This window comes from Pinus tabuliformis, chromosome 2_2 (genome assembly GCF_031772625.1).
Source record: "Pinus tabuliformis cultivar Carrire ecotype Pingquan chromosome 2_2, CPIR1, whole genome shotgun sequence".
NCBI classification, from domain to species: Eukaryota; Viridiplantae; Streptophyta; class Pinopsida; order Pinales; family Pinaceae; genus Pinus; species Pinus tabuliformis.
The window spans coordinates 527892780-527919011 of NC_142300.1; the positions used below are offsets into that span (position 1 = coordinate 527892780).

The window sequence follows — 26232 nt, forward strand, 5'->3', positions numbered from 1 at the left end:
GGCGCTATTCGGTTCCTAATGATCGCAACGAAATTGTGCCCTCTAAATTCCAAATAGATTTTGATTATCCATTGTTAGGAAGCCACGATTGCGCTGAATGGGCATCAACCATATTCTAAACAAAATTAAACCGATTGTTATGTGAACACTAATGGACCAAATTCCAAATAGAATTCCACATAGAATTTGATTAATGATTGATTCTTCTCTCGCTACCACTGGATTGGATGGACACCAACAAAAATTTGATGAACTTGTATAGAGTTACGAGGTGTAAGGCCAGAGAAAGAGTAGAATGATGAAATTTTATGAACCTGACCTATTCTTATAGTTCCTAATAATCTGTCAAGATAAGCAAAAAAATCCAAAAAGAATGATTGTTCTTCCACAACTGTATTCAACAACTAGATTTTGAAATTGTAATATAATTAATTATTCATTCTTTGCTTGCTACAAATGGAGAACATTAAAGAATGCATTGATGGATCCAAACTATCCAATTTGCAGTCAATGGATGATGGTGAATCGCCTATAGTGGACCGGGGTGGTGGTCTGCATGTTCACAAGCTAGAGTTGGGGGGTGTGCCAGGGACAACTTGGACGGGTAAAGGGTGGAAGCACAAGGAAATGAAAATGTGAGCTCAGAGACAGGCTTTGGTACTAGGGGAGGATTTATTTATGGACCAGGTTGAATATTTTAAAAAAATACTCTCGTTGGCAGGTGGTCCTATTCACAAATGAATGAAGAGTAGATGAAATCGTGGGTAGGCCAGGGCTGGATCCCGATTCTTTATTACATGCCAATGGTTAGTGTTTATACAATGGGTGGTTTTCTTTTCATTTTGTGGGCTTGGAAGACGCCTCTAATATATATGGTTGGCCATAGGTCAAGCTCAGAGGGTTTTTGTTACTTCATAAGTGATTTGTGGGTTTTAACTCCCTGGAGGTGATGCCTAGACGTAATATTATTTGGGTTAAGATGTCGGGTCTCCCCCTAGAATTGTGGACAAATTCGACTATCACATCTATTGCTAATCACATTGGCAATTTTGTTTTTCTCGGAGGAAGGAAGTTGGAGATGCCTCAACAAGTGGATTACCTAGGTACTTATCGAGATGGATTTTTCCAAGGGTTTTCCTGACATCATTGAGCTAAATTGGGGTGCCAATTCTTTTATCCAATCCATGGATTATTGGACCTTGTCATTTTGTTTTTTGGGATACCATATGATAGGCCATCTACTGGAAGAATGCCGAGATCACTCTGGAGGGCACAGTATTAAGGCATATCATGATATCCTAGCTCAGGATGTTGTTGATGGGGAGTATCTTGTCGGTGCCTCAAAGGGAGGAAGGTGAGGTGTTAAAAAGAGATATTTGAATTAATGGAAATATAGTCACTGGTCAGCTCTACGAAAGAGAGTTTGAACCAGGAGATTCTGGCTCTGCAGAACACTCTACATTGTCCATGTACATCACACATTATATAGCAATCATGGATTTAAGGAAGTTAGAACCATACCCTAGGAAATAGAAACTAATTCCTATCCTGAGGTACCGTGAACCGATTCACTATTCTAGGATATTATCCATTATCTTTAACACTCCCCCTTAATGGAGAAGGGGTTCACAAATATGCCTAACATCTCCCTAAACATTTCAAACTTAATTTTGCCAAGAGGCTTAGTGAAAATGTCTGCAACATTATCACATGTATTACAATATGCAAGATGGATTTATTTTGATTGTACTTTCTCTCTCACAAAGTGGAATTGTGCATCAATGTGTTTCGTGTTCTTGTGAAACACCGGATTACTAGCAAGTTTGATTGAACTCTGATTGTCGCATTTGATTGTTGTTGCATCTTTCTGTTCTTCCCTCCTGGAGAAGTCTCCACAACCAAACTGTATCACATGTTGCTGTGCACATGGCTTGATACTCTGCTTCCACTGAAGACAAGTAAACTGTGTTCTGTTTCTTGTTGCTCCATGTCACCCCGGATCCAATGCTGAATGCATAGCCTGTTATGGATCTGCGGTCATCTACATTTCCAGCCCAGAAGGAATTTGTAAATCATGTTAATCTAACATCAGAGGAATCAGTATAAATAATACCATAGTCTATAGTACCTTGTAGATACCTTAATACACATTTTGTTGTTGTTGTTGTTGTTGCTCATTTCCGTCACCTGATTCATCACTTCCTTCTTCCACCAAGAATGGAATATCCCATTCCTCATTGCGCTTATTAGATTCTTCATGATCCTGCTCATGGAATATGACATCTCTACTAACAAAAATCTTGTGAGTAGAGGGATTAAATAATCTATAAGCTTTATATTGTGAATAATACCCTATAAAGGTACATCTGATGGCTTTTGAATCTAATTTTCTTATGTCTTCCTAATCTAGTTTTATTCTGTCGTCCTTTGGAATATGGGCAAATGCTTTAGACCCAAACACTCTTAAATGTTTTACTGCGGGTTTAAATCCATATAATGCTTCATAAGGAGTTTTAAACTCAAGACTCTTTGTAGGACTCCTATTTTTCAAATAAACTGCAGTATTCAATGCTTCAGCCCAAAAACCATTCGAAAGAACCTTACCTTTCAACATGCACCTAGCATATTCCACCAATGTTCTGTTCTTTCTTTCCGTTACTCCATTTTGCTGAGGAGTATGGGGTATTGTGAATTGCTGTAATATCCCATGGTCTTTACAATACTTGATAAGTTCATCCTCCCTGTATTCTCCCTCTTGATTGGAGTGGAGAATTTTTATATGCTTCCATGTTTGCTTTTCAATCATGTTTTTGAACTGCTTAAAGTATTCAAATGTGTGACTTTTCTCACTTAAAAAATATACCCAAGAAAATTTTGTGCAGTTGACTTCAATAAACAGTAAAAAATACAGTGCACCTCCTAATGACTTTGTTTGCATGGGTCCACAAAGATCTGAGTGCAGTAATTCAAGTACGTCTCTCTGTTTATTTTCTACTCGAACAAGGAATTCTTCTCTATGCATCTTTCCTAATGTACAAGCATCATAATCATTATGCACTTGTTTTAACATAGGAAGATCTCTTACCATTTCCTTTTTTTGAAGTAACAACAAATCATTGTATTTGATATGACCAAATCTCTGATGCCACAACTCTTATGTAGTCAAACTCGCTGTTGTCAAAGCTCAAACTGGTGCTAGTCTTACATCCAATTTGTGCAAACCTCCTGTTCGAATTCATGTAGAAATAGTCTTCATGCCATCTAACAGATATTTAATATAACAGTTAGATTTTAAAAATTCAACTTTGAGATCTTGATCTGTAATCATGGATACAAAAATCAAGTTCTTTGTTACACTAAGCACATACATGACATTATGAATTTGTCTTACAGTACCATTAGGCAAAATGACAGAAATTTTTCCACACCCTTTGATCTAATGACTTTTATCATCACCTAGGTAGATTTGTGCTCCATCGTTGATTTCTTTAAAATCTTCGAACCATTGCCTGTTTCCCATCATATGTGTTGATGCTCCTAAATCAACATACCAGATGTTTGCATCAACATTATCATCAAAGTCTGCAATGAACAATCTGAAGTTCTGCTCATGATTATCATTTGCGAGATGATCTGCATGTCTTTTATGCCTCTGTTGTTGTTCATGATATTTCTTCTTCCTGCACTCCCTAGCGATATGACCAAGTTTTTCACAATAAAAACATTTAATTTCAGAGTTGTTTATATTCAGATGCATACCTTGAGTTTGATTTGGTCTTTTCTATGAGTTTCCTACGTTTTTCTGTTGCAAATTTCCTTTTCCTTTGAAGAAGTTCTTTTTCGCCATCAACGCAAGATCTGCACTCCGGGGCTTCAAAATCAATCTTCTTGCATTAATATTCCTGTCAATTCTTCAAACTTTTGGATCTTCTCTCTCGCATTTATCCCAGTGATAAACATTTGGTAGTCAGTCACACCATTCATGGTAATTGTTACTAGGTCTATATCTGCAACTGTTTCACCAATGTCTACCAATTCATTCTTCAGATCTTTGATCCTCGCTATGAAGGAAGCAACTGTTTCATTTTCCTCCATCTTCAGGGATAAGATTTTTCTCTTCAGTAACAGAAGACGATTTGTATTCCTAATCTCATACAAATCCTTCAATATTCCCCAAATTTCGCTTGTTGATTTACATTCTCTGATATGTGGTATGATGTAGTCTTTCATTGACATCTTCAGCAATGTCCTTGCTTTACCTTCTCGCTTCTCCCAATCTGGGATCGATGCTGATCCAGCTGTTCGCTTCTGCTCATCCCCATTTGCAATCATCCAAGCACTTTGCACATTTAGCAGAGTCTGCATCTTGAATTTCCAATTCGCATAATTGGAGCCATCGAGCTTGTTATGCTCATTCAAGCATACTTCAATCATTTGATTATTCATCTTGGCGATTAAAAAAAATATTTGACAGGAAAAAAATATATATGTTAGATCTACCCCAGATATATGTCAAAGATAGAAATCGTTGATCTTCGGGAGTCTGATTTCTAGTATTTTCAACAGCCTCTAGCACTGGCTAATCCCTTGCAGTCTGAATGCTCTCTCCATGCGGCCTCCGGGCAAGTCTCCACCACATTGCGCGCTCTCCATGGCAGTCCTGTGAGGAACCACATATAGGGTCGTCGCAGCCTTCTCTCAGCAGACCTTAGCCTCCATGCAGCCTTCTCTTGGCAGCCACCGCCAAGACGCAGCCCCCTATTTTTGTTTGCATAGTCAACGCGATTTAGCACCACGGATTCGCGATGGTTGGTGCGATTGTACAACACATATTTGCGACGATCGGTGCGATTTTTCCCCCAAACCACACGACGATTTCACCTCAGGCATGCCTTTCAAAACCTTCACTCAGCGAACATGTTTCTCAGCCCTGACACTCTAATACCATGTTAAAAAGCGATGTTTGAATTAATGAAAAAACAGCCACTGGTCAGCTCTACGAAAGAGAGTCTGAACCAGCAGATTCTAGCTCTCCAGAATGCTCTACATTGTCCATGTACATCATACATTATATAGAAATCATGGATTTAGGGAAGTTAGAACCATACCCTAGGAAATAGAAACTAATTCATATCCTGAGGTACCATGAACCAATTCATTATTCTAGGATATTCTCCATTATCTCTAACATGAGGCACTCTCTCGCTATGGTCTCACATGGCATGGAGTGAAGAATACTATCAGAGGTTGGTAGAAAGGTGGGGGTAAGCACCATAATTGGGTCTACAGAATTAACTTCTCAGACAAGTCCCTCCAGCCCTTTAATGGATATTAATGGGGTCAAGGGCACAGAGTCTAGTGGACCACAAGAAAGTTTAGTCCTTGGTGTGTTGTATTAAGAGAACCAAAACATTTCCATGAGAAAATCCAAGGTAGTTTATGGGCCCGAAATTAACCTGGATTTCTTTACCTCCCCAACTAAATTTGGGGATCCTTTGCCTAGGACATATGACCCAGTATCAGTTGATAGAGAATTAGATGTTTTGGTGCAGATGGAATCATCAAGCTTGGAGCCCTTGATTATTAAGAGGGATTTTTTTTGCAAAGGAACTATATGGATCCTCTGCTTCGAGAAAAATGTGACTCATAAGAAGAAGAAGGGGGTCAAGTTCAAAAAGGTGTCGACCATCCTTGCGGTCCCCATTGAACCACTAGATGGGAGGGAGGCCACATTGGATCTGAGCCTTCTAGACCTGACTTGGATTGAGGTATGGGAGGAAACACTCTGGGGTTTCCTTAGGAATTTCGAGCTCTTAGAGTTATAAGCTCTAAGTTGTATCCTTCCATATGATAATTATGTCATTTAACATTAGAGGCATGGAATCGTCCTTCAAACACAGATCCCTTAGACACGTGATTTCCAATCATAAACCTCATATTATCATTTTATAGGAAACCATGATTTGTGGGGAGCAGGCTTGGGAATTTTTACAGCGCATTTTATCAGGGTGGATTTTGTGTGCCACTAATGCCTCTAGACTGTTCGGAGGTGTGGCTGTTATGTGGAATCCGACTATTATGTACTTTAGGGAATATCAATGCGAGCTAGGGATTATTTTGATTGGCTACTTGAGAGGATCTAGGAGAAGGATGTGCATTTTCAATGTGTACGCTCCAAATTCGAGTAGGAAGCAGTTGTGGGAGAAATGTTAGGGAAGAGGTTTATTTAACTTGAGCTCTGTTATATATGTTGGGGACTTTAACTTCAATTTGGTTGGAAATGAGACGTGCGGTGTGGGGTCGAAGCATGACCCATTGGGGGCCTTTTTTGTTGATCTATTATCTCAAAAAGACTTGGTGGATATCAAACCTGCTAAAATTGGTTCAACATGGAACAATGGGAGGACGGGGGTGAATGGGATATCCAAAAGACTATATCGTTTTCTAATCCATCTAGATATGAAGAGGTTCTTGGAGCACCTTCAATCCTCATCTTTTTCCTCAATGATATCAGACCATTTTCCCATTTTCCTTGAATGGAAGGGTGATGTAAAGCAATGGTCACTTCCTTTCAAATTTAACCCTCTCTGGTTATAGGATGGGGAGTGTGTTGAACTGATATGCTCCACGTGGTTGGATGATATTTCTAGAGATTGGATTTTTGCAATGGAGGTGGTGAGCCTCAAACTTAAGAACCTGAAACATGTTGTGAGAAAATGGGTTTGGCAGATAAAAGTGTTACAGGCACAGGAATTACAAGACATAGAGGCAGAAGTGGGGCATCTCTCAGACCCTGTCCATCCAAGATACCTATCTATTATTAACAAGGAATTACTAATTTCCCTGGAGGGCAAGAAGATGCAGATTCTAAAGTCGCGATAAGAGGAGTGGTGTGTGAAGAGAAGAGTATAGTGGGTTTTGGAGGGGGATAGAAATACATGTTTTTTTCACAGGAGGGCATCGTACAGGAGGCAGTAGAATGCTATTAAGGAAATAGAGGATGTTGGAGGCACTCCCCAAGTTATAGAGGAAGCCATCGAAAGGGAGGTAATTTTCTATTTCATCTCTCTATACCAGGCAAAGGGTTGCAATTACACAAACAAACAGTTGGACATTATTAATCTCTTCCCAAAAATCATCCTTGGGGAGGAGATAGATATGATGGAGGTTCTCGTGTCTAGTGTGGAGGTTTTGGGTGTCCTTAAGGCAATGGCTAAGGACAAGATCCCAGCGCTGAATGGGTGGTTCGTCAACTTTTCCTACATTTTCAGGATATTATGATGGGGGACTTGACTTCCATGGTGGATGAATCTAGAAATATGGGGGAAATCTCGGGATCGATAAAATCCACTTTCATCACCCTCATCTCCAAGGTTTCCAATCCAAGGACATTCACAAATTACTGCCCCATTTCACTGTGCAATCTGGTATACAAAGTCATTTCTAAGATCACAGCTAATAGGATCAAGTCGGTAATGTCCAAGTATATCTTAATGGAACAATTTGGATTCTTGGAGAACAGAATGATTCTTGATGTTGTTGTTGTGGCTCAAGAGTGCACCCACTCGATCATGACTAGAAAGCAGGGTGATTGTCTACTTAAAATTGACTTGGTCAAAGCTTTTGATTGTGTAGATTGGGAGCTCCTCAGATTGATATTACATAAAATGGCCTTTGGGCTAAGTTTTATTAGATGGATAATTGTATTTATTACAACGTCTCATTTTGTTGTGATCATTAATGGCTATCCAACCTCTTTTTTCAGGGCGTCTAGGGGGCTAAGACAGGGTTGTGCCTTATCTCCTCTTATTTTCTTGATTGTGATTGATGGTATCAATATAAATATTGGAGAGGAAAGATCTAGGGGCACTATTGTTGGATATAAAATATCAAGGAAAGTGACCTTGATACATTTTAATTTTGTGGATGATATACTTTTGATGGGACAGGGGTATGTTTTGGAATGACATACTTTCTTACATATTTTTGGTGATTTTGTGGAAGCCTCTAGCCTGATCATGAATCCAGGGAAATATTCTCTATACGATGTTGAAGTGGGATTAGAGGTGGTTAAGGATATTACTGCTATTTTCAGCATGACCATTCATGCATTGTGTGGTGTTTTTAGATACTTGGGTTTTTTATCAAGCCTAATAGGTACTCAACTAATGACTAGACTTGGCTGATATCAAGATTCAAAAAGAGGTTGGCATCGTGGTCTAATAGGTGGCTTACTCTGGGCAGTAGATTAGTGCTGGTAAAGGTTGTTCTTCAGGGCTTGGCGACATATTGGATGCACATCATTTGTATCCCAGCTAAGGTTATTTAAAGGATGAAGGTGATTATCGAATATTTCATTTAGGGTGATGTCGGGGACAAGAGGAAGATTCATCTGGTAAATTTTGGGGATTTATCTAGATAGGTTTCTAAGGGTGGGTGGGGTATTTTAGATTTGGAAATTTGCAAACAGGCTCTATTGATTAAAAACCTTTGAAGAGTCATAATTTCAGAAGGTATATGGCACTGTATAATTAAGAATAAATATCTGAAGCAACATTCCTTGATCCCCTGGTTTAGAGATGGTGCACCTGTTAATAGGAAGGCCTTGATGTGTTGGAGAAGCCTTATAAAAGTTTTACCATGGCTGGTGAGAAATTTAAGGTGGACTGTGGAAAGTGGCATGTCAATGGAGGTCAGACGAGATACCATCATGCGAATGCCTAGTTATAATCAACTATCCTTGATAAAATTTCTTCATAGCAGGGATATTAGGTACATCAAGGACGTCGTGGTGGACGAACCTCCAGTGGGCTTGTGCACTCAATGGAAAGAAGCAACGAACATTGGTTAATTTGGGACCTTGCTACTGAGTGGATGGATATATCTGTAGACTTCAATCAGCGACAATTTATTGTACCATGGAAGATGACCAGCTGACTTGGAATGCCCCGATGGTCAAATACAACCTTTTTGTCAAAGACATATATAACTATTTGACTTAGGGACAAACTAGGCTCTCACGTTTTGGATGGTTTCAAGTGGTGTGGAAGTGGGATATCCCACTAAAATTGACATGTTTTGGGTGGTTGGTGGTCCATGACAAAATCCTGACATGGGAAAATTTACTGAAGAGGGGATTTGTGGGGCCTGGTAGGTGCACTTTATGCAGGGTATCTATGGAGGACACATGACATCTTTTTCTAGGATGCTCATTTTCTTTTGTAGTTTGGGAAGAGGTTCTTAGTTCCTTGTGGATCTTCTCTGGGTGGGAGGGAACCTCTATGGAATGCTGCTTGTAAGTATGGTGTAGGAAGCAGAAGGAATATATGGCTATCCCTCTTGACATCTTTTGGGGACTATGGAGGGCTAGAAATGCCTTGATTCTTGAGAAAAGGAATCCTGATGTGAGGGAGACTGGTATCAGGATATCCTCTCTTTTCCTAGAGAAAGGCCCTATCACCATTACACAAAAATCCAAGTAGAATAATTTAAAGGGCGTGTAGAATAAATTCTCAGTGGATTTATTTGATGGATTGGATTCAGAGGGGATATGTGGAAGTGAGATGATGATCTATTTGAGCCCTAAAGAATACTTTTGTTTCAAATGGCATAGTGGTCATGGAAAAAACACTAGGGATGAGTTGTTGGCTCTTTAGAGCATCCTCTATTGTGCCACTTGGATGAGGATTTATGAAATCGATATCTTTGGCTATTCCAAGGTCATCATTGACTGAGAAAATAAGCAAGCTAACCTATAGACCCCTGACCTGCATCTTAGCTGGCCAGAACAGAGGCAGAACAGAGGCATTACTGCTCACTTTCCGAAGGGTCTCACTCATGCAATTTTTTAGAGAACAAAATATGCAGGTAGACAGATTATCAAAAGCCGGGTGTTGTGCTTCCTTGGATCACATACAATTCCATAGTTTTTCATTTGGTACTCTTATTTGGGAGGGTTGCATTGATATATGAGGGGTATTCTTGGTCTGGGAGGGTAGCATTAGGCAGGGCAGTTTCGTTGTCTGCATCTCAATTTCCACTAATATTACCTTGGGTTGTTTACTTAACGGAGCGGTCACGTATGATATGTATCTAATGTTGATCGGTTGGAATAAGCGTGGACAACTTGGGCCTACTTTTTTTCCTGTTTTTTTAGATAGGAAATTGGTCGACGATATTATAAGTTACATTATACCCCTATTGATCAATGGATTGGAATGTTAGATCAATATCCTACTATTTTCACTTACTATTTTTAGAGAAAATGTCCTATCTAAATTAGGAGATGGTTCTCCCACTTAGAAATTTTGTATCGAATGTCTTTACAGTGATATATAACCTACAAATCAACCTTTGTAACTACTTTTATCTAATACAAGTATGTCATTTTTTTTCCAAAAAAAAATAAAAAAATAAAAAATAATCTGTGAAAACACTCACTAAAATAGCCCACAATGGAAACACGGAGTATATTCTCCGAAATAATATTGCCCACGCGCTGTGGTGTCACCGAAATCGAACCTTCGACGATTGACAACGAAAGGGAAGGTGAATCGATTTTGAGTCGGAGGATAAATTTACGAGTAAAACCTAAAACCACAATACTTTAAAAAGTAAAATGAAAATATTTAATAATAATAATAAATTCGAAAGCACCAACTCCCCTTACACTCCATCGCGACCCACCCGTTGTCATTGGGTAAAGGAGCAGTTGCACTATTTTTGGGTCTTTTAATATTTTATATAAAATTGTTATATTATTTTAAATATAAATTAATTATTTTAATAACAAAATAATTCGAAAATAAGTTTTTTATATTATTTAAAAAAAAATTTATATATATATATATATATATATAAAAAGCTATTGTTTTCATTATAGCTTACAAAATATTGTTGTTTTGAGATCTACAACTTAGTTTAGGGTGGATGGCCAGCGTTAGATGAATGAGATATTAGATATTTTTTAAATTTAGTTTTTTTATATTGTAACTTTGTTTTTCATTAATAAAATTAGGAATGAATTTTTAGATAAAAGAAAGTATAATACTTATGAATTAAAATAATGATTACATAACAATATTTAAAGTTAATTAATAAGCGATAAAAATGTAATATTTACAATATAACAAGATTTTTAATCATGAATATTTATCATGGATATTATTAAATTTTCAATAGACTTTTTTACAATACCATGGGCCAATAAGAGAAAGATAGAGAGAGGGAGGGAGAGAGGGAGAGGAGAGGAGGGAAGAAAATCATAATATCATGGGCTAATACCATGGTTTATCAATACCATGGGTCATCTATGATTTTGATTATTATGTTATGGATCTAGGCTTTTAATTATTATGTTACAATATCATGGGCCAATACTATGGCTTAATCATTACCACATGCCTAAAAACCATAACTTATTTCAAAATCAAAATATCTTACAAATACTTTATTTTAATTAAATCTAAAAGCAAAAAAAGTTATAATTACTTTTCAAGTCCATCCTCACGTACTAAAAATATTCCCATAGAGATTAAATCGAGGATAGATGCATTTTAACCAAGGATCCAAGCAAAGAGAGAAAACAAAGTGACTAACCATGATAGAGGAAAGATAGGGCATGATTCTTTTAAGTTTTTAATTATTGTATTTTCTTTGACATGATTGATCCAAAATATAGGTTTAGTATTTTACAACCAACAATTTTTTTTTTAATTTAGACACTTCCTTAAATACAATACAATGGGATCATATTTAAGAGAGAGAGTGAGATGAAGGGGGAATAGAGTGGGGGAGAGAGACATAGAGGTGGGAGAGACATGGGGAGAGAGGAAGGAAGAGAGAGAGGAGGGGGGAGAGAGGAGGAGAGAGGGAGGGAGAGAGAGATGGATTTGGAGGGGGAAAGAGAGGGAGGGAAGAACAAAGACATTGAGAGATAGAGGTGGAGAGAGAGAGAGGGAGTGATAAGGGAGAGATGAAGATGGAATGAGGGAGAGAGGAGATGAGCGAAGGGAGAGAAGGAGAGGATATAGATAGGGAAAGAAGGGGAAGAGAGAGACAGGGAGGCATAGATATGGAGGGGGGAGAGAGGGAGATAGTGATAGAATTGGAGGGTGGAGAGAGAGAGGAAGGTGGGAGAGAAAGGGGGAGAGAGGAAGGAAGAGAGAGGAGAGAGAGAGAGGGAGAGAGAGATGGAGTTGGAAGGGGGAAAGAGAGGGAGGGAAGAACAAAGACATTGAGAGATAGAGGTGGGGAGAGAGAGGGAGTGATAAGGAAGAGATGAAGATGAAATGAGGGAGACAATAGACAAGGGAAGGGAGAGAAAAGGAGAGGATAGAGCTAGGGAAATAACGGGAAGAGAGTGACAATGAGACATAGATATGGAGGGAGAGAGGGGGAGAGTGAGAAGGAGAGAGAGAGAGAGATAGTGACAGAGTTGGAGGGTAGAGAGAGAGTGTGTATGTGATTGGAGGAGAGAAAGGGAGAGAGAGGAAGGAAGAGAGAGAGGAGAGAGGGGGGGAGAAAGAGATGGAGTTGAAAGGGTAAGAATGACATAGAGAGAGAAAGGTGGAGGTGGATATGGAGTGACAAGGGAGAGATGGTGAGACAATGAGGGAGAGAGGAGAGAAAGAGGGGGGAGAAAGAGAGAGAGAGGGAGACAAGGGGAAGAGACAGAGAGAGAGGAGGGAAAGAGAGAGAGGGAGAGATAGATACACATGGAGAGAGAGTGTATGTTTTGGGGGTGAGAAGGAGAGACAAGGGGAGATAAAGATATAGATGGAGGGGGAGAGAAGGTGGAAGAGAGAGAGAGAGTATGCGGGTTGATATAAAGAGATAAATAAGGAGAGGTAGAGGAAGATAGAGATATAGATGGAGGGGGCAAGAGGGAAGAAGAGAGGGACAAATAAAGGGAGGGAGGAAGATATATATATATATATATATATATATATATAGAGAGAGAGAGAGAGAGAGAGAGAGAGAGAGAGAGAGATGTGTTTAGGGGGTTGAGATAGAGAAAAAAATAAGGAGAGATATAGGGAGGTATAGATATAGATGGCAGGGGGAGAGGGAAGAAGAGAAAGATAGAGAAAGGGAGGGAGAGGTGGAGAGAGAGAGACGGGGGAGAGAGGGAGGGGAGAGAGAGAATGAGAGAGGAAGGGAGATAGACACAAAATGGAAGGTGGAGAAAGAGGGAAGAAGAAAGAGGCACACAGAGACAAATACAGACATAGAATTTAGTTCTAGAAAGTCATGAATATTTTCGTTTTTCACTTAAACAGATGTATTGATTTTAGTGTAGTTGTTGATTTCTAATTCTATTTGATCACTTTCACTAGATGCATTGATTTCAGTGTAGATGTCGATTTCTAATCCTATTTAATATCTTACACTAGATACATTGATTTCAGCGTAGATGTTGATTTATACTCCTATTTTATTGCTTGCACTAGATGCATTGGTTTCACTGTAGATATTGATTTCAAATCGTATTTGACTACTTGCACTAAACGCATGGATTTTAGTGTAGATGTCGATTTCTAATCCTATTTAATACCTTATACTAGATGCATTGCTTTCAGTGTTGATTTCTTCTCCTATTTGATTTCTTGCATTAGTTTTAGTGTAGATATTGATTTATAATCCTATATGATCTCTTGCACTAGATGCATTGATTTCAGTGTAGATGTCTATTTCTAATCCTATTTAATACCTTACACTAGATGCATGTTGATTTCTACTCCTATTTGATTGCTTGCACTGGATGCATTAGTTTCATTGTAGATATTGACTTCTAATCCTATTTGATTTCTTACACTAGATGCATTGATTTTAGTGTAGATGTTGATTTATAATCATGTTTGATTGTTTTCACTAGATGCATTGATTTTAGTGTAGATGTTGATTTCTAATCTTATTTGATTGTTTGCACTAGATGCATTAATTTCAGTGTAGATGTTGATTTCTGATTTGATGCAACTAGATGTATGTTGTACATTAATGTCAAAGTAATTAGATCCTTATTATTCCCATTTTCCATTGTTCAACAGTGTTAATCACTTTGCATTCAAATAGGGTAATAGAAAATAACTAATAGGTGTGACAATAAGAATAGTAGAATAAAATAGTTTAAAATTGATGGCAATGAAGATTGTTTGCAATTTACTATATTCTTAATATTCACAATTTCTATATGTTACATTGTCACTTTCCACTTAAAAAATTTATTTCATCATTTTCCATTTTTCAAGTTACTAACAGTTTCTCTCATCTCAACAAACTAAGGTAACTAAGCAAAGTTAAAGTTAAATTGATCAAATTAATATTAGATATATTTAGCATATTTAAAATGATCAAAAGACAGAAACCAGCCTAGATCCATCTTAACCCCAGATCTATCAAGTGCTAAGAGGGATCAAATCTCTCGAGGTGCAAACCTTTCCTCAAGTTTTACACTCAAGAAAAAGGTGCATTTCCCCTCAAAAAGAAGCTTGCACTTGGAATTTTGCACTCAAAGTTTAAAATCATTATGCAGATTAAATAATACTCTAAAGATACAAACTTTAAATTAAAATTTAGAGAAAAAAAAAAAAATCTAAATTGTCAATTTTAATAAAGATCAGATGATCAGTTTATCTTAGTTTTATTTATTAAACATGAAAGTATTTAAAATGTATCATGAATTTTTTTAACTCTTAATTTAGTGTTTTGTAATTATTTAAAAATATATTAAATAAATATAGAGATTGAAATTTTTAATACAACTTTTATTCTTAATTTTGTATTATGTAATTATTTAAAAATACATTAAATAAATATATAAATTGTTAGTTTTATAAATATAAGACAAAACTATCTTTCCAAAGTAGGTAATATATAAACCTACGAAGATATGTTCCATCTTTTACTGAAATATAATAATGAAACTTTGATATTTTATATATTTTTAAATTAAAATTTTAAAAACTCATACACGTTTGGTAAATTTTGACATATGGAGAGAAATAATATATTTACTATTTTGATTATATTTAAAAATATCTATTAATGTCATTTAATATGTCAAATTTCTATTTAATTACATATTTAATCTTGTATATTTACACAAATGTTGACAAGTAATTTTTGTTCTCAACACCTGATTTAATATTCATTATGTGTATATAAATTATACGTAGTGTTTTTGTTTTTTGTTTTTTTTAAATTATTTTTTGAAATGTACAAATTAATTTGTATTGTATTTGAATCTCATTATATATATTTTTGCTTTTTAACAATTTTTTGTTTTATTTTTGTTTATGTAAAATAAAAAAACCCATCATATTTTTTATTAGATATAGAATAGACGGTGATGAGGTGTGGCCTAAGCTTTGTGTGAATGGCTTAGATAGATACCTTTGAATTACAATTCTCGAGCCACTGGTCAACACTGAAGTCAAATTAAGACAACTTCATTAAAAAAAAATACTTTTTTGATATATTTTTATAATTTTTTTTAAAATAACAAAACAAAATATACAGGGACTAAATCTACCATTTTTTATTAAATAAATGAAGGATTTCACCACCTTGAACTTCTAACTCCATGAAAGCCTATTAAAACGGCCATCCTTAAATTCCCGAAATATTCGGGAATCCGACAGACATGAACTCAGATTCTCGAATATTCCGGGAATCTGTAATCGACTTAAGCTCACCATACTGAAACTAGATGGAATCTTGACTTTCAAAGCATGCAAATAAAGGCTTGAAATATCACTTAAAATCTTAAAACCTCTTTCAAAATTTTATATAATAAAATGTTCACACCAAGATTATACCACCTCCTATCAAACCTAAACACATTTCGAAACATTATAACGAACTATCAACTCATCAACTTATAAAAGTTGAAAATGGTACATCGTTTCATGCAGAGAAATTCATCGTCAACCTCTTATTTTTTATGAGTTGAATTGCACCAAGGAAATAACTAACATTGATCATGACTTGTACTTCCCTTCGTTTATCACCTCTTATCATAAAACAGTTTGGATACTACAAAAGAGGATCGATAACCTCACAAGACTCAAAATGTGAAATAAAACAGGAATGCCACATAAAATGATTTATCACCTTACCAGACTCGAAATGTGAAATAAAACAGAATTGTCACAGAAAATGATTAGTGAGCTCATGACACTATAAAACAGAAATGTCACAAGAAATCGGTGACCCTAAAGAGAAGTGTCGTGTAAAATTCGAGAACAAAACAGGGAGTTGATTATAACTGCTCATATTTCCTTGCTGTGATGGAGAGTTAGCAGAACGGTCACTCATTACATAATCAGGCTGCCTTTCAAAGTGCTGTGCACTGTGGCTGCCTTTGAGTATTACGTACTCTTGATTATGCTTATTTTGAATACCACCCTCTATGCGTATATAACATGGTTTAAGAGTGAAAGGCAAGCAAGCCTTATGATAAACCAGAAGTCAAGATTGTAATGATGCGCAACAATTGGCCACTCGTCATCACCCATAAATCTTACGTTCTGTTTGCACACGCCAATAACGCTGAAAAGCTGCGTGATGTCCCCCCTCATCTAGTGGAGTAGTTGTGCTATAAATTGGATCCATTCCTAGAAGAAACTACCAACGAATTTCGTGAGTGTATTTGGTAGTGTATGATGGTTGCCCAACTCTCAATATTCCTCACTGATTACAATGGCTGGAAGGGCATTCTATTGCCCTTCTTTCTGTTTCTTGGATTGCTTCACAGTCCAGTAATATCCATCAAAGGTTTGGCTTCTGCAGACCAAAATCCTGCTATACCATCCTTACCTGGTGTTCCTGTTATAAATTATTTCAAGACTATGAAATTTTCAGAGGGCTATGCTAATCTCTGGGGTGGGCAACACCAAAATGTTTCCAAAGATGAGTCCTCAGTCACACTCACATTAGACAGATCATCTGGTATTAAACACACTTCTCTCTCCTTATGCTCATCAGCTTCTTAATAATAGTTATGTTCTCTATCCTTTCTGTTTTCACTTGCATATGGCTTGGATAGGATGTGTCAAAGGGATTTCTTGCCCCACAAATAAAAAGTCTCATAAATCAACTCTACAAGGCTGTGATTTTATAGTTAAATTATTCATATTGTATTGTACTTGTTTATTTTGCTGAGAAATGTGCTCTGTTTGTGGCATCAGGCAGTGGCTTCAAGTCAAACGAACCATACATGTATGGTTTGTTCAATGCTGCTGTTAAACTTCAGGGCGGCTATACTGCAGGGATCATCACTTCATTCTATGTAACTATATTCATCTTCATTTTCTGTTTGTGTTTCATGCATCAATTAATGAATTGACTGTCAGAAGATTATATGGAAATTGACTCAGAGAAATGTGAGTACAATTTTTTATCTATTGATTGTAATGGTGATATTTCAGTTGTCAAACAAACAAGTTTATGAAGGGTGGCATGACGAGATAGACATAGAGTTTCTGGGAACAATACCAGGGGAGCCTTACAAACTCCAGACCAACGTGTATGGGAACGGCACAGGAGATGGGCCAAATCTGATTGGCAGGGAACAGCAATTCCATCTCTGGTTCGACCCTACTATAGACTTTCACAACTACACCATTCTCTGGACGCCTCATCAAATTCTGTATGTATAATCATATCATTTACATATATATTTTTTTGTCTTGGGATGATATGAAATCTATATATATATATATATCTTTATTTATTTATTGTGGGTGCTTGAGGTTAGTTTAAATGCTGGAGTCACTTTTGTTATTATAGGTTACGAGTAATTTTTTGTTATTAAGATATTATGCGTATTTTTTTGGTCTAGTACAAATAAATATTGAAAATATTCTATACATATAATTCCAATATATTCTTGAAATCTACACTCATGTTAAATTCCAGGATTACTTCTCATTATTTTCCATACTTTTATTATGTGGCAGGTTTATGGTGGACAGTATTACGATCAGAAGATTTCCGAGGATGAAGAGCCTGGGAGTGACATACCCTTCGAAGCCCATGTCGGTTTATGCAACAATATGGGACGCCTCTGCATGGGCCACAGATGGAGGAAGATACAAAGCCAACTACAGTTACGAGCCATTCCTCTCCACTTACACCCATTTTGTCACCATCGGCTGCTCTTCGACGAACGATGACGATATGCGATACTGTTCACAGGGGTTTCTGGATTGTTTTATTTCTCCGAAGATGAACAAGGAACAGATTCGAGCTTTGGAGGTAGTGAGAAAGAATTACATGACCTACGATTACTGCCAAGATCTTCAGCGATATCCCAAGGGCACGATGCCCGAATGTTCTGTCAATGATTTCCACATAGGTTCTTCCAATCATTCAATCGTGAACTGAAAGTGAAAGTGGGGTAGCCACAGATTAGAACTATACCAATCCATCCTTCTATCTAAATTATTCGATGTAAATTCTGGATTGGAAAGTTTCAATAATATATAACCTAAATTACAGTATCATTTCCACATATATGATGTCTATATATCAGTGTAACAATAATACAAATTATACTAAATTTGCCTATCCTATTCATGGATATATTCGTTGAGCTAAGAAAAGAAGTTGTGTTTCAATCCAAAGTAAAATTGGTCGTGTTGAAATAAATATTTTATGCACAAGAAAATTAACCTGTAAAATAACTTCCTTAAAATAAAAGTTTTCTCAAGACACAATCGTGTAGCTAAATCAACAATATTGAAGAGCTACTTACATTGGAATATCTATCTTATTTCATTGCAATATCTATTTTATTCCATGGCTTAAAACTAGGTTGAAAGATACATTTTATTTTATTCTAGGTTAAAATTTTAATTTGAGAATGTATGTTTCAGGGTAGCATGGTAAAGATGTTATAATGCTTATGTTAAAATTTTAATCTGAGAATGTATGTTTCAGGGTAGCATGGTAAAGATGTTATAATGTTTAACATTTTGATTGGGTCAAAATAAAATAGAAAACATAAAATTATCGAGTCTAGTATGGTAGAGATGTAATGACCCATTTAACATTTTGGAACTGGGAACTTTGATCTCTTTTGGCCTAAATAAATCTGGAGTTAAGATGGATCTAGGCTAATTTTAGTATATTTACTTATTATATTACATTTGATTAATTCCATAAAATGCGTGTGATTTAAAAATTATATATGAATTTATGTAGTACATTGTGTTTGAGAAAGTATTGTTCTTAATCAAGATAAAACTCTAAATCTGCTTGTTTAATATTAATGATTTAAAATAAAGAGAGATAGATATTTACTTTTGAGAAATAAAATTAAAAATGAGAGAGTGTATATTTCCACGGTTATTCATATTGAGAGAATTTTTTAATGAAATTCGATGATGTCATATCATTTTTTACTAAAATCCATGTTTCATAAACCCCTTTTTTATTTTGAAACTCTTAACCTGGTTTAACTCTGTATCTCGGTTTTTTTCTTACAAAGGAACTATTTATGAGCAAAGTGAACATGCAACAATGTGTTCATCTCTTTCTCCTATTGTAGCTAACATCTTTATGGAATACTTTGAAGCTAAAGCTCTAGACTATTAGTATCTACAACTCAAATGTTGGTTTAGGTTTGTCGATGATACTTTTGTTATTTGGCAGTATGGTAGACATGTGCTAGATGCATTTCTCTCCCATCTCAACAACATTTCCCTTCATATCAATTTCACCATGGCATCTGAATATAATAACTCTCTTTCGTTCCTAGATGTCCTTACCATTCAACTTCGTGATGGCTCCCTAACTCGTCAAGTTTACAAAAAGAAGACCCACACTAATTGTTATCTCCATGCTCATTCTCACCACCACCCTTCCCAAAAATCTAGCATTCTTAAAACTCGCATCTCTCGAGCCCTTAAAATTTTTGCTCCCCAATTCCTTCCTTGCGAAAAATCCCACTTGTTCCAAGATTTCAAAGCCATTGATTATTCCTCTTCTCAAATCAATAAAGCATTCACGAGCGTCTCTAATCCCATATCCACGAACCCTCTTTCCTCTCCTTCTCAAGGCCAAGTTTCTCTCCCTTGCATAAAAGAGACCACTAACCTCATTGCAAAAAGCTTGTTAAAGAAGATGTTAAGATTGTTTTTAAACCCCATAAAACTTTGAAGTTGATGTTACCAACAACCAAAGATAATTATGACCCCATGTTGAATTCAAGGGTTTACCAAATCCCTTGTTCATGTGGAAAATCACACATTGGCCAGATTGAATGTCCCTTCAGAGCTCACATTAAAGAAAATATTGTCCATACCAGCACTCTTTTAATTTGAAACATCTAATCTACTTTTATCAAACCAAAATCCTTGCCTTTATTGATTTTAACAATTCCAAAATCATTAGAGAGGCCCTTGAAATAGAGCAATTCCAAAATCATTAGAGAGGCCCTTGAAATAGAGAAACGTTTATCCACCATCTAAGTCATCAGCTAACATGTTTTGCATCCTTATATTTAATAATCCTATGTTAAAATAAATTATTCTTTTACCTATTTGTTTCTAATCCAATGTATTTTTTAGATTATCTATCCTTACAATTTTATTATATTTTTTTATTTTACTTGTATTTTCATTCTTTTTAATTAATTAATTAATTAATCATGTTCTCTTTTGTTAAACCCTTGTATCATTTCCATTGTCCCCCTTAATTTTCTCTTAAACCCCTATCTAATTTATCTATTTTAACTATCGTTTAATTTAATTAATTTTTTACTTAAATCTTTTGATTTGACCCCTTGTTATAAGGATTATTTTCTTTTATTTAATCTATTAACTTGATCCTTTCTTTTAATTGCTAATTATACTAGCATAGGTGCAAAAAAATTTATGAGCTAGCATTATTTAAATGTTTTATATGGTTATTTAATTTTTTAATTTTTATTTTGGTTCACATGAGTAAAATTTCAACTTTGGTGACAGATGGACATCCTTACACATCATACTTGGCTATAGAATAAGCCTCTCGACTCAATAATTTAATAATATTATTATTCTTTAATGACTACTTTCATGGCTAGTTCTGGATGTTTCCTTCTCTTAAAGGATTCAGAGCTCTCGATTGTAATCATTCAATTCTCAAAATCCCTAATGATGGGTGAAGTGTCCACCTGAAAAGTTGTACAAGATTAAACATCCTCAGGACACTTTCATACAAAAAAATCTCTCAAAAGTAAGTGGTTTAAAAAGTGTGTGTGTATATATATATAATAGAAAAGAAAATAGTCAAGGGTTAGTTTAATTGGTGGAGTCCCTGTCACTAAAGCACCTTAGTTATTGAGAGGTTAAGGGTTCAATTCTCTTAACACTTTCTCTGGGTTTAATTCTCTCAACACTCTCTCTGTGGTTGAACTGGCCATAGTCAACAATGGCTTCCATAAATGTAGTGATCACCAATTTCTTAGTTAATGAACCACTTAGAAAATATATATATATATATATATATATATATATATATATATATATATATATATAATAATCATTTAATTAAATATATTTATAAATTTCACAAGTTAAAATTAGACTTTTAATTCTAAAAGTTAATATTTTGGAACTAAAAAATATTAACATGAATCTTTAATAATATTTTTTTAAGAGTTAAAAGTAATTGTATCTTGAAACTATGGGATGAACAATCATATATTTTAATAAGGTAAAAAATTCAAAATTAAAAATAAACATTTAAATTTTATAAATTAAAATAAAGTATAAAGGTGAGAAGTTTCTAATAGATTTAATTAAGTAATATATAATTTTTTTATGCCTTAAATATAGTTATAAATTAATAATAATGGTAAGTTAAGAAGGGGCAGAATAGTGGGCATAAAGATTATGGACAACTGCTTCTTAACCCACTTACTGTTTGTGGACGATGTTCTCATCTTCTTGAATGGCAGTATTGGAGACACCACAGTCCTACAGAACGTTTTTGATCTCTTTCAGAAGGCATCAGGTATGGTTATCAATGTTCACAAGTCTACTCTGACTGCAGCAGGCTGCTCCCAGCTTGAGGTACAATTTGCACTTCGTCGGTTCCCTTTTACTTTACACTCTCTGGAGGAGGGGCTGAAGTACCTAGGCTTCCGGTTGAAGCCTCTGGGCTACAAAATTGCGGATTGGGCTTGGCTCATCTCTAAGGTGGAAAAGCAACTGAACATTTGGTACAACAGATATCTTTCTCGAGCTGGCAGGCTAATCCTCATTAAAGCTGTTTTGGAAGTGACCCCGGTATACTGGATGACTTTGGCCTGGATCCCTAGGGGGATTCTTGCCAGGCTACAAAGCATCTGCAGCAGATTTCTATGGAAAGGCAACAAACAGGGAAGTCTCTTTGCCTGGGTTAAATGGGATACTATTGCTAAACCCAAGAGATGGGGGGGATGGGGCATCAAAAAACTGGACATCTTCGCCAAAGCGCTGGCAGCAAAATTGGGTTGGCAGCTAATTACAACTCAAAGTCTCTGGATGAAGGTTGCCTATGCCAAGTATATCTCCCCTACAAACACTATGGATTGGATCCGGATGGACCATCGGATCAGCAGTAATATATCCATCATCTAGAAGGCGGTGCTAAACTCCCTTCCCCTCATTCGTGAAGGTCTAACATGGAGGATCCATGAGGGGAATGCAGTTCGAATTGGTGTCGACCCCTGGATTGGATGCGGGAATGCTCACAGGCTCCCAATAGAAGTGACCGGACTTCTAGCGGATCAAGGCTACACACATCTCTATCACATTGCTGACCCTACAAATACTACACTTTTTCAGCAGGCCTAGAAGTCGGCACTGGACCTCCACCTTCCGGCCCAATGGCATCAGGACTGGGATGGATTTACTGAGGCCCTAACACAAGCTCATATTCGGATATTAGATGGAGAAGACGAAATCGTGTGGGCACATGCTAAAAATGGCAGATATTCGCCTAAGGATGGGTACCTGAAGCTCATGGAAGCCACAAAACCTGAGCATTTAGAGCCATGGTGGAAAGCCCTTTGGAAGCTAAAAGCGGCCCCCAGATCACGATTACTCATGTGGTCCATCCTCTTCAACAAAATCCCGACCGGACTAAACTTAATGAAGAGATCCTTCCATGGACCCTTCTGGTGTCACCTCTGCAGAAGCAATGAGGAAAGTACTGAGCACCTTTTCCTGGACTGTCCTATCATCTCTGAGCAATGGAACATCATCCTGGCACATTACCCCTCCCTTCAGGGATGGTGCGGGGGAATATACGTGAGGCCTGGCTTAGTTGGTTCGGCGGACACAGGGGAAAAGACAGGAATCTGCCCCTTTTGATGTGTTGGTCTATTTGGATGGCAAGGAACCGAGCTATTTTCGACCTCAAGGATCCCCACTGGCTCTCCATCAGAACCAGAATCATAGCCGACTTTGACTCGCTACCTGAGGATGTCTCTCAGCCTCCCCCTAGGGACATACAACCGGAACACATAGATAAATCAATTCCTTGGGCCTATTTTGATGGGTCAGCCCAAGAAGAGGGTTGTGGGGGGGGGGGGGGCATCCTCTACCTGAGGGAATCTCACTGTTTCAAAATCCAAATGAACCTGGGAAGAGGCACAAACAACTATGCTGAGCTTGCCACTGCAAAACATCTCCTCCATTTTGCTCTCAAAAAACATTGCACTCATCTCCAACTGTTTGGGGATTCTAAACTTGTTTGCAACTGGCTTAATAGAACATCTCATTGCTCTGCTTTCTCATTGCGGCACATTTTGGATGAGGCACACAAACTTATAGCATCCTTTGATAACTTTATATGTCATCACATTTACAGGGAGCGCAACTCAGGGGCAGACTACCTATCAAAGGAGGTAGCGCGCCGGTAGGAAGAGGACTAGTTGATGATACAGGAAGAAATTGATGGAACCTTCCATCAGTGTTACCAAAGACCGTTCATAGATCTTCACCTGCAACAGGGGTTATAACCACCTGTCTTTACATTTTTTGATTTTCCTAGTATTTCGCATGTTGTTTTATATTTTCTACTCATATGGTTCTACAAAACTCTCTTTTGGAGACTATCTTGACAGACTTTCAATCAAGACGGTATCAGTGATATTACAAATTTTGAGACCTTCATGATCTTCCTGCATGGAGAATTCAGTTTACTGTCTTTTGTTGTTGTTTATTTGTCGATTAAAATCCGATAAGTAACAGTAATTTTGAGACCTACATGATCTCCCGGTACTTTTTTGTTGTTGTTATTGTTTGATAAACAGTTTGGGTAGGCAATCAGCCTCAATATGCATATGCTAAGGCATCTACAGAATGTAATTTCTCTTTATTAGTAGAAATTAAGACTTTTTCCAAAGAAAAAAAAAAACAAACAAAAAAAACAAAACAAAACTATAAATTAAGATTTTATAAATTAAAAATAAGCAATAAACTTTTAGAAAAGATTAAATTCATCCGGACTCATATTGGAGCCATATTACATTAAATTTCATTGTCAACCTCTTCGGAGTTGAATTGCACCAACGAAATAACGTTGATCATGACTTGTACTGCGCTTCGTTTATCACCTCTTATCATAAAACACTTCGGATACTACAAAAAAAAGGATCGATAACCTCACAAGACTCAAAATGTGAAATAAAATGATGTATCACCTCACCAGACTCGAAATGTGAAATAAAACAGAATTGTCACAGAAAATGATCTATGAGCTCACGAGACTATAAAACAGAAATGTCACAAGAAATCGGTGACCCTAAAGAGAAGTGTCGCGTAAAATTCGAGAACAAAACAGGGAATTGATTATAACTGCCCATATTTCCTTTGCTTTGATGGAGAGTTAGCAGAACGGTCACTCATTACATAATCAGGCTGCCTTTCAAAGTGCTGTGCACTGTGGCTTCCTTTGAGTATTACGTACTCTTGATTATGCTTATTTTGAATACCACCCTCTATGCGTATATAACATGGTTTAAGAGTGAAAGGCAAGCAAGCCTTATGATAAACCAGAAGTCAAGATTGTAATGATGCGCAACACTCGTCATTACCCTCATAGCGCTGAAAAACTACGTGATGTTCCCCTCATCTAGTGGAGTAGTTGTGCTATAAATTGGATCCATTCCTAGAAGAAACTACCAACGAAATTCGTGAGTGTATTTGGTACGTAGTGTATGATGGTTGCCCAACTCTCAATATCCCTCACTGATTACAATGGCTGGAAGGGCATTCTATTGCTCTTCTTTCTGTTTCTTGGATTGCTTCACAGTCCAGTAATATCCATGAAGGTTTTGGCTTCTGCAGACCAAAATCCTGCAATACCATCCTAACCTGGCGTTCCAGTGATGAATTATTTCAAGACTCTGAAATTTTCAGAGGGCTATGGTAATCTCTGGGGTGGGCAACACCAAAATGTTTCCAAAGATGAGTCCTCAGTCACACTCACATTAGACAGATCATCTGGTAACATACTTCTTGTTTCTTATGCTCACTAGCTTCTTATGAATAATTATATTCTCTATCCTTTCTGTTTGCATTAGTGGGGATAGGATGTGTCAGAGGGATTTCTTGCCCCCACAAATAAAGTCTCATAAATCAAATTTATGAAACTGTGATTTTATGGTTAAATTATTGATATTTTATTAGTTGTTTATCATGCTAAGAAACTACGTGATATGTCCTCTGTTTGTGGCTTCAGGCAGTGGATTCAAGTCAAATGAACCATACATGTATGGTTTGTTCAATGCTGCTGTTAAACTTCAGGGCGGCTATACTGCAGGAATCATCACTTCATTCTATGTAACTATATTCATCTCCATTTTCTATTTGTGTTTCATGCATCAATTAATGAATTGACTGTCAGAAGATTATATGGAAATTGACTCGAGGAATGTGAGTATAATTTTTGATATATTGATTGGAGTGGTGATATTTCAGTTGTCAAACAACCAAGTTTATGAAGGGTGGCATGACGAGATAGACATAGAGTTTCTGGGAACAATACCAGGGGAGCCTTACAAACTCCAGACCAACGTGTATGGGAACGGGACAGGAGATGGGCCAAATCTGATTGGCAGGGAACAGCAATTCCATCTCTGGTTCGACCCTACTAAACACTTTCACACTTCTCTTATTAAGAGATTACGAGTCATTTTTTGTTTTTAAGATGTCATAGGTCATCTTTTTCAGTGAATCAGTCTAATACAAATAA

General features: G+C 36.7%; 1 protein-coding gene and 1 pseudogene across 2 annotated transcripts; both read left to right on the plus strand.

The window, feature by feature from the left end:
- Positions 1–16613: 16613 nt before the first annotated feature.
- On the plus strand, positions 16614–18535 carry LOC149193685 (putative xyloglucan endotransglucosylase/hydrolase protein 32). The gene is made up of 4 exons (XM_089406831.1): positions 16614–16950; positions 17190–17290; positions 17430–17650; positions 17961–18535. Exons 1-4 carry the CDS (start codon positions 16662–16664, stop codon positions 18385–18387), a joined length of 1038 nt encoding a protein of 345 aa, XP_089262957.1. The 5' UTR covers positions 16614–16661; the 3' UTR covers positions 18388–18535.
- A 6648-nt stretch (positions 18536–25183) lies between these two features.
- Positions 25184–26186, plus strand: LOC149193686 (putative xyloglucan endotransglucosylase/hydrolase protein 32 pseudogene; annotated as a pseudogene). Its single transcript, XR_016255049.1, has 3 exons — positions 25184–25484; positions 25720–25820; positions 25959–26186. The product of XR_016255049.1 is annotated as a putative xyloglucan endotransglucosylase/hydrolase protein 32 pseudogene (transcript).
- The last annotated feature ends 46 nt before the right edge of the window (positions 26187–26232 follow it).

Excerpts from the sequence above, each read along its gene's own strand:
- LOC149193685 (XM_089406831.1), top strand. The coding sequence starts at position 16,662 with ATGATGGTTGCCCAACTCTCAATATTCCTCACTGATTACAATGGCTGG. Across the intron at positions 17,291-17,429 it reads GGATCATCACTTCATTCTAT|TTGTCAAACAAACAAGTTTA; the intron begins GTAACTATATTC and ends GTGATATTTCAG. Across the intron at positions 17,651-17,960 it reads TGGACGCCTCATCAAATTCT|GTTTATGGTGGACAGTATTA; the intron begins GTATGTATAATC and ends ATTATGTGGCAG.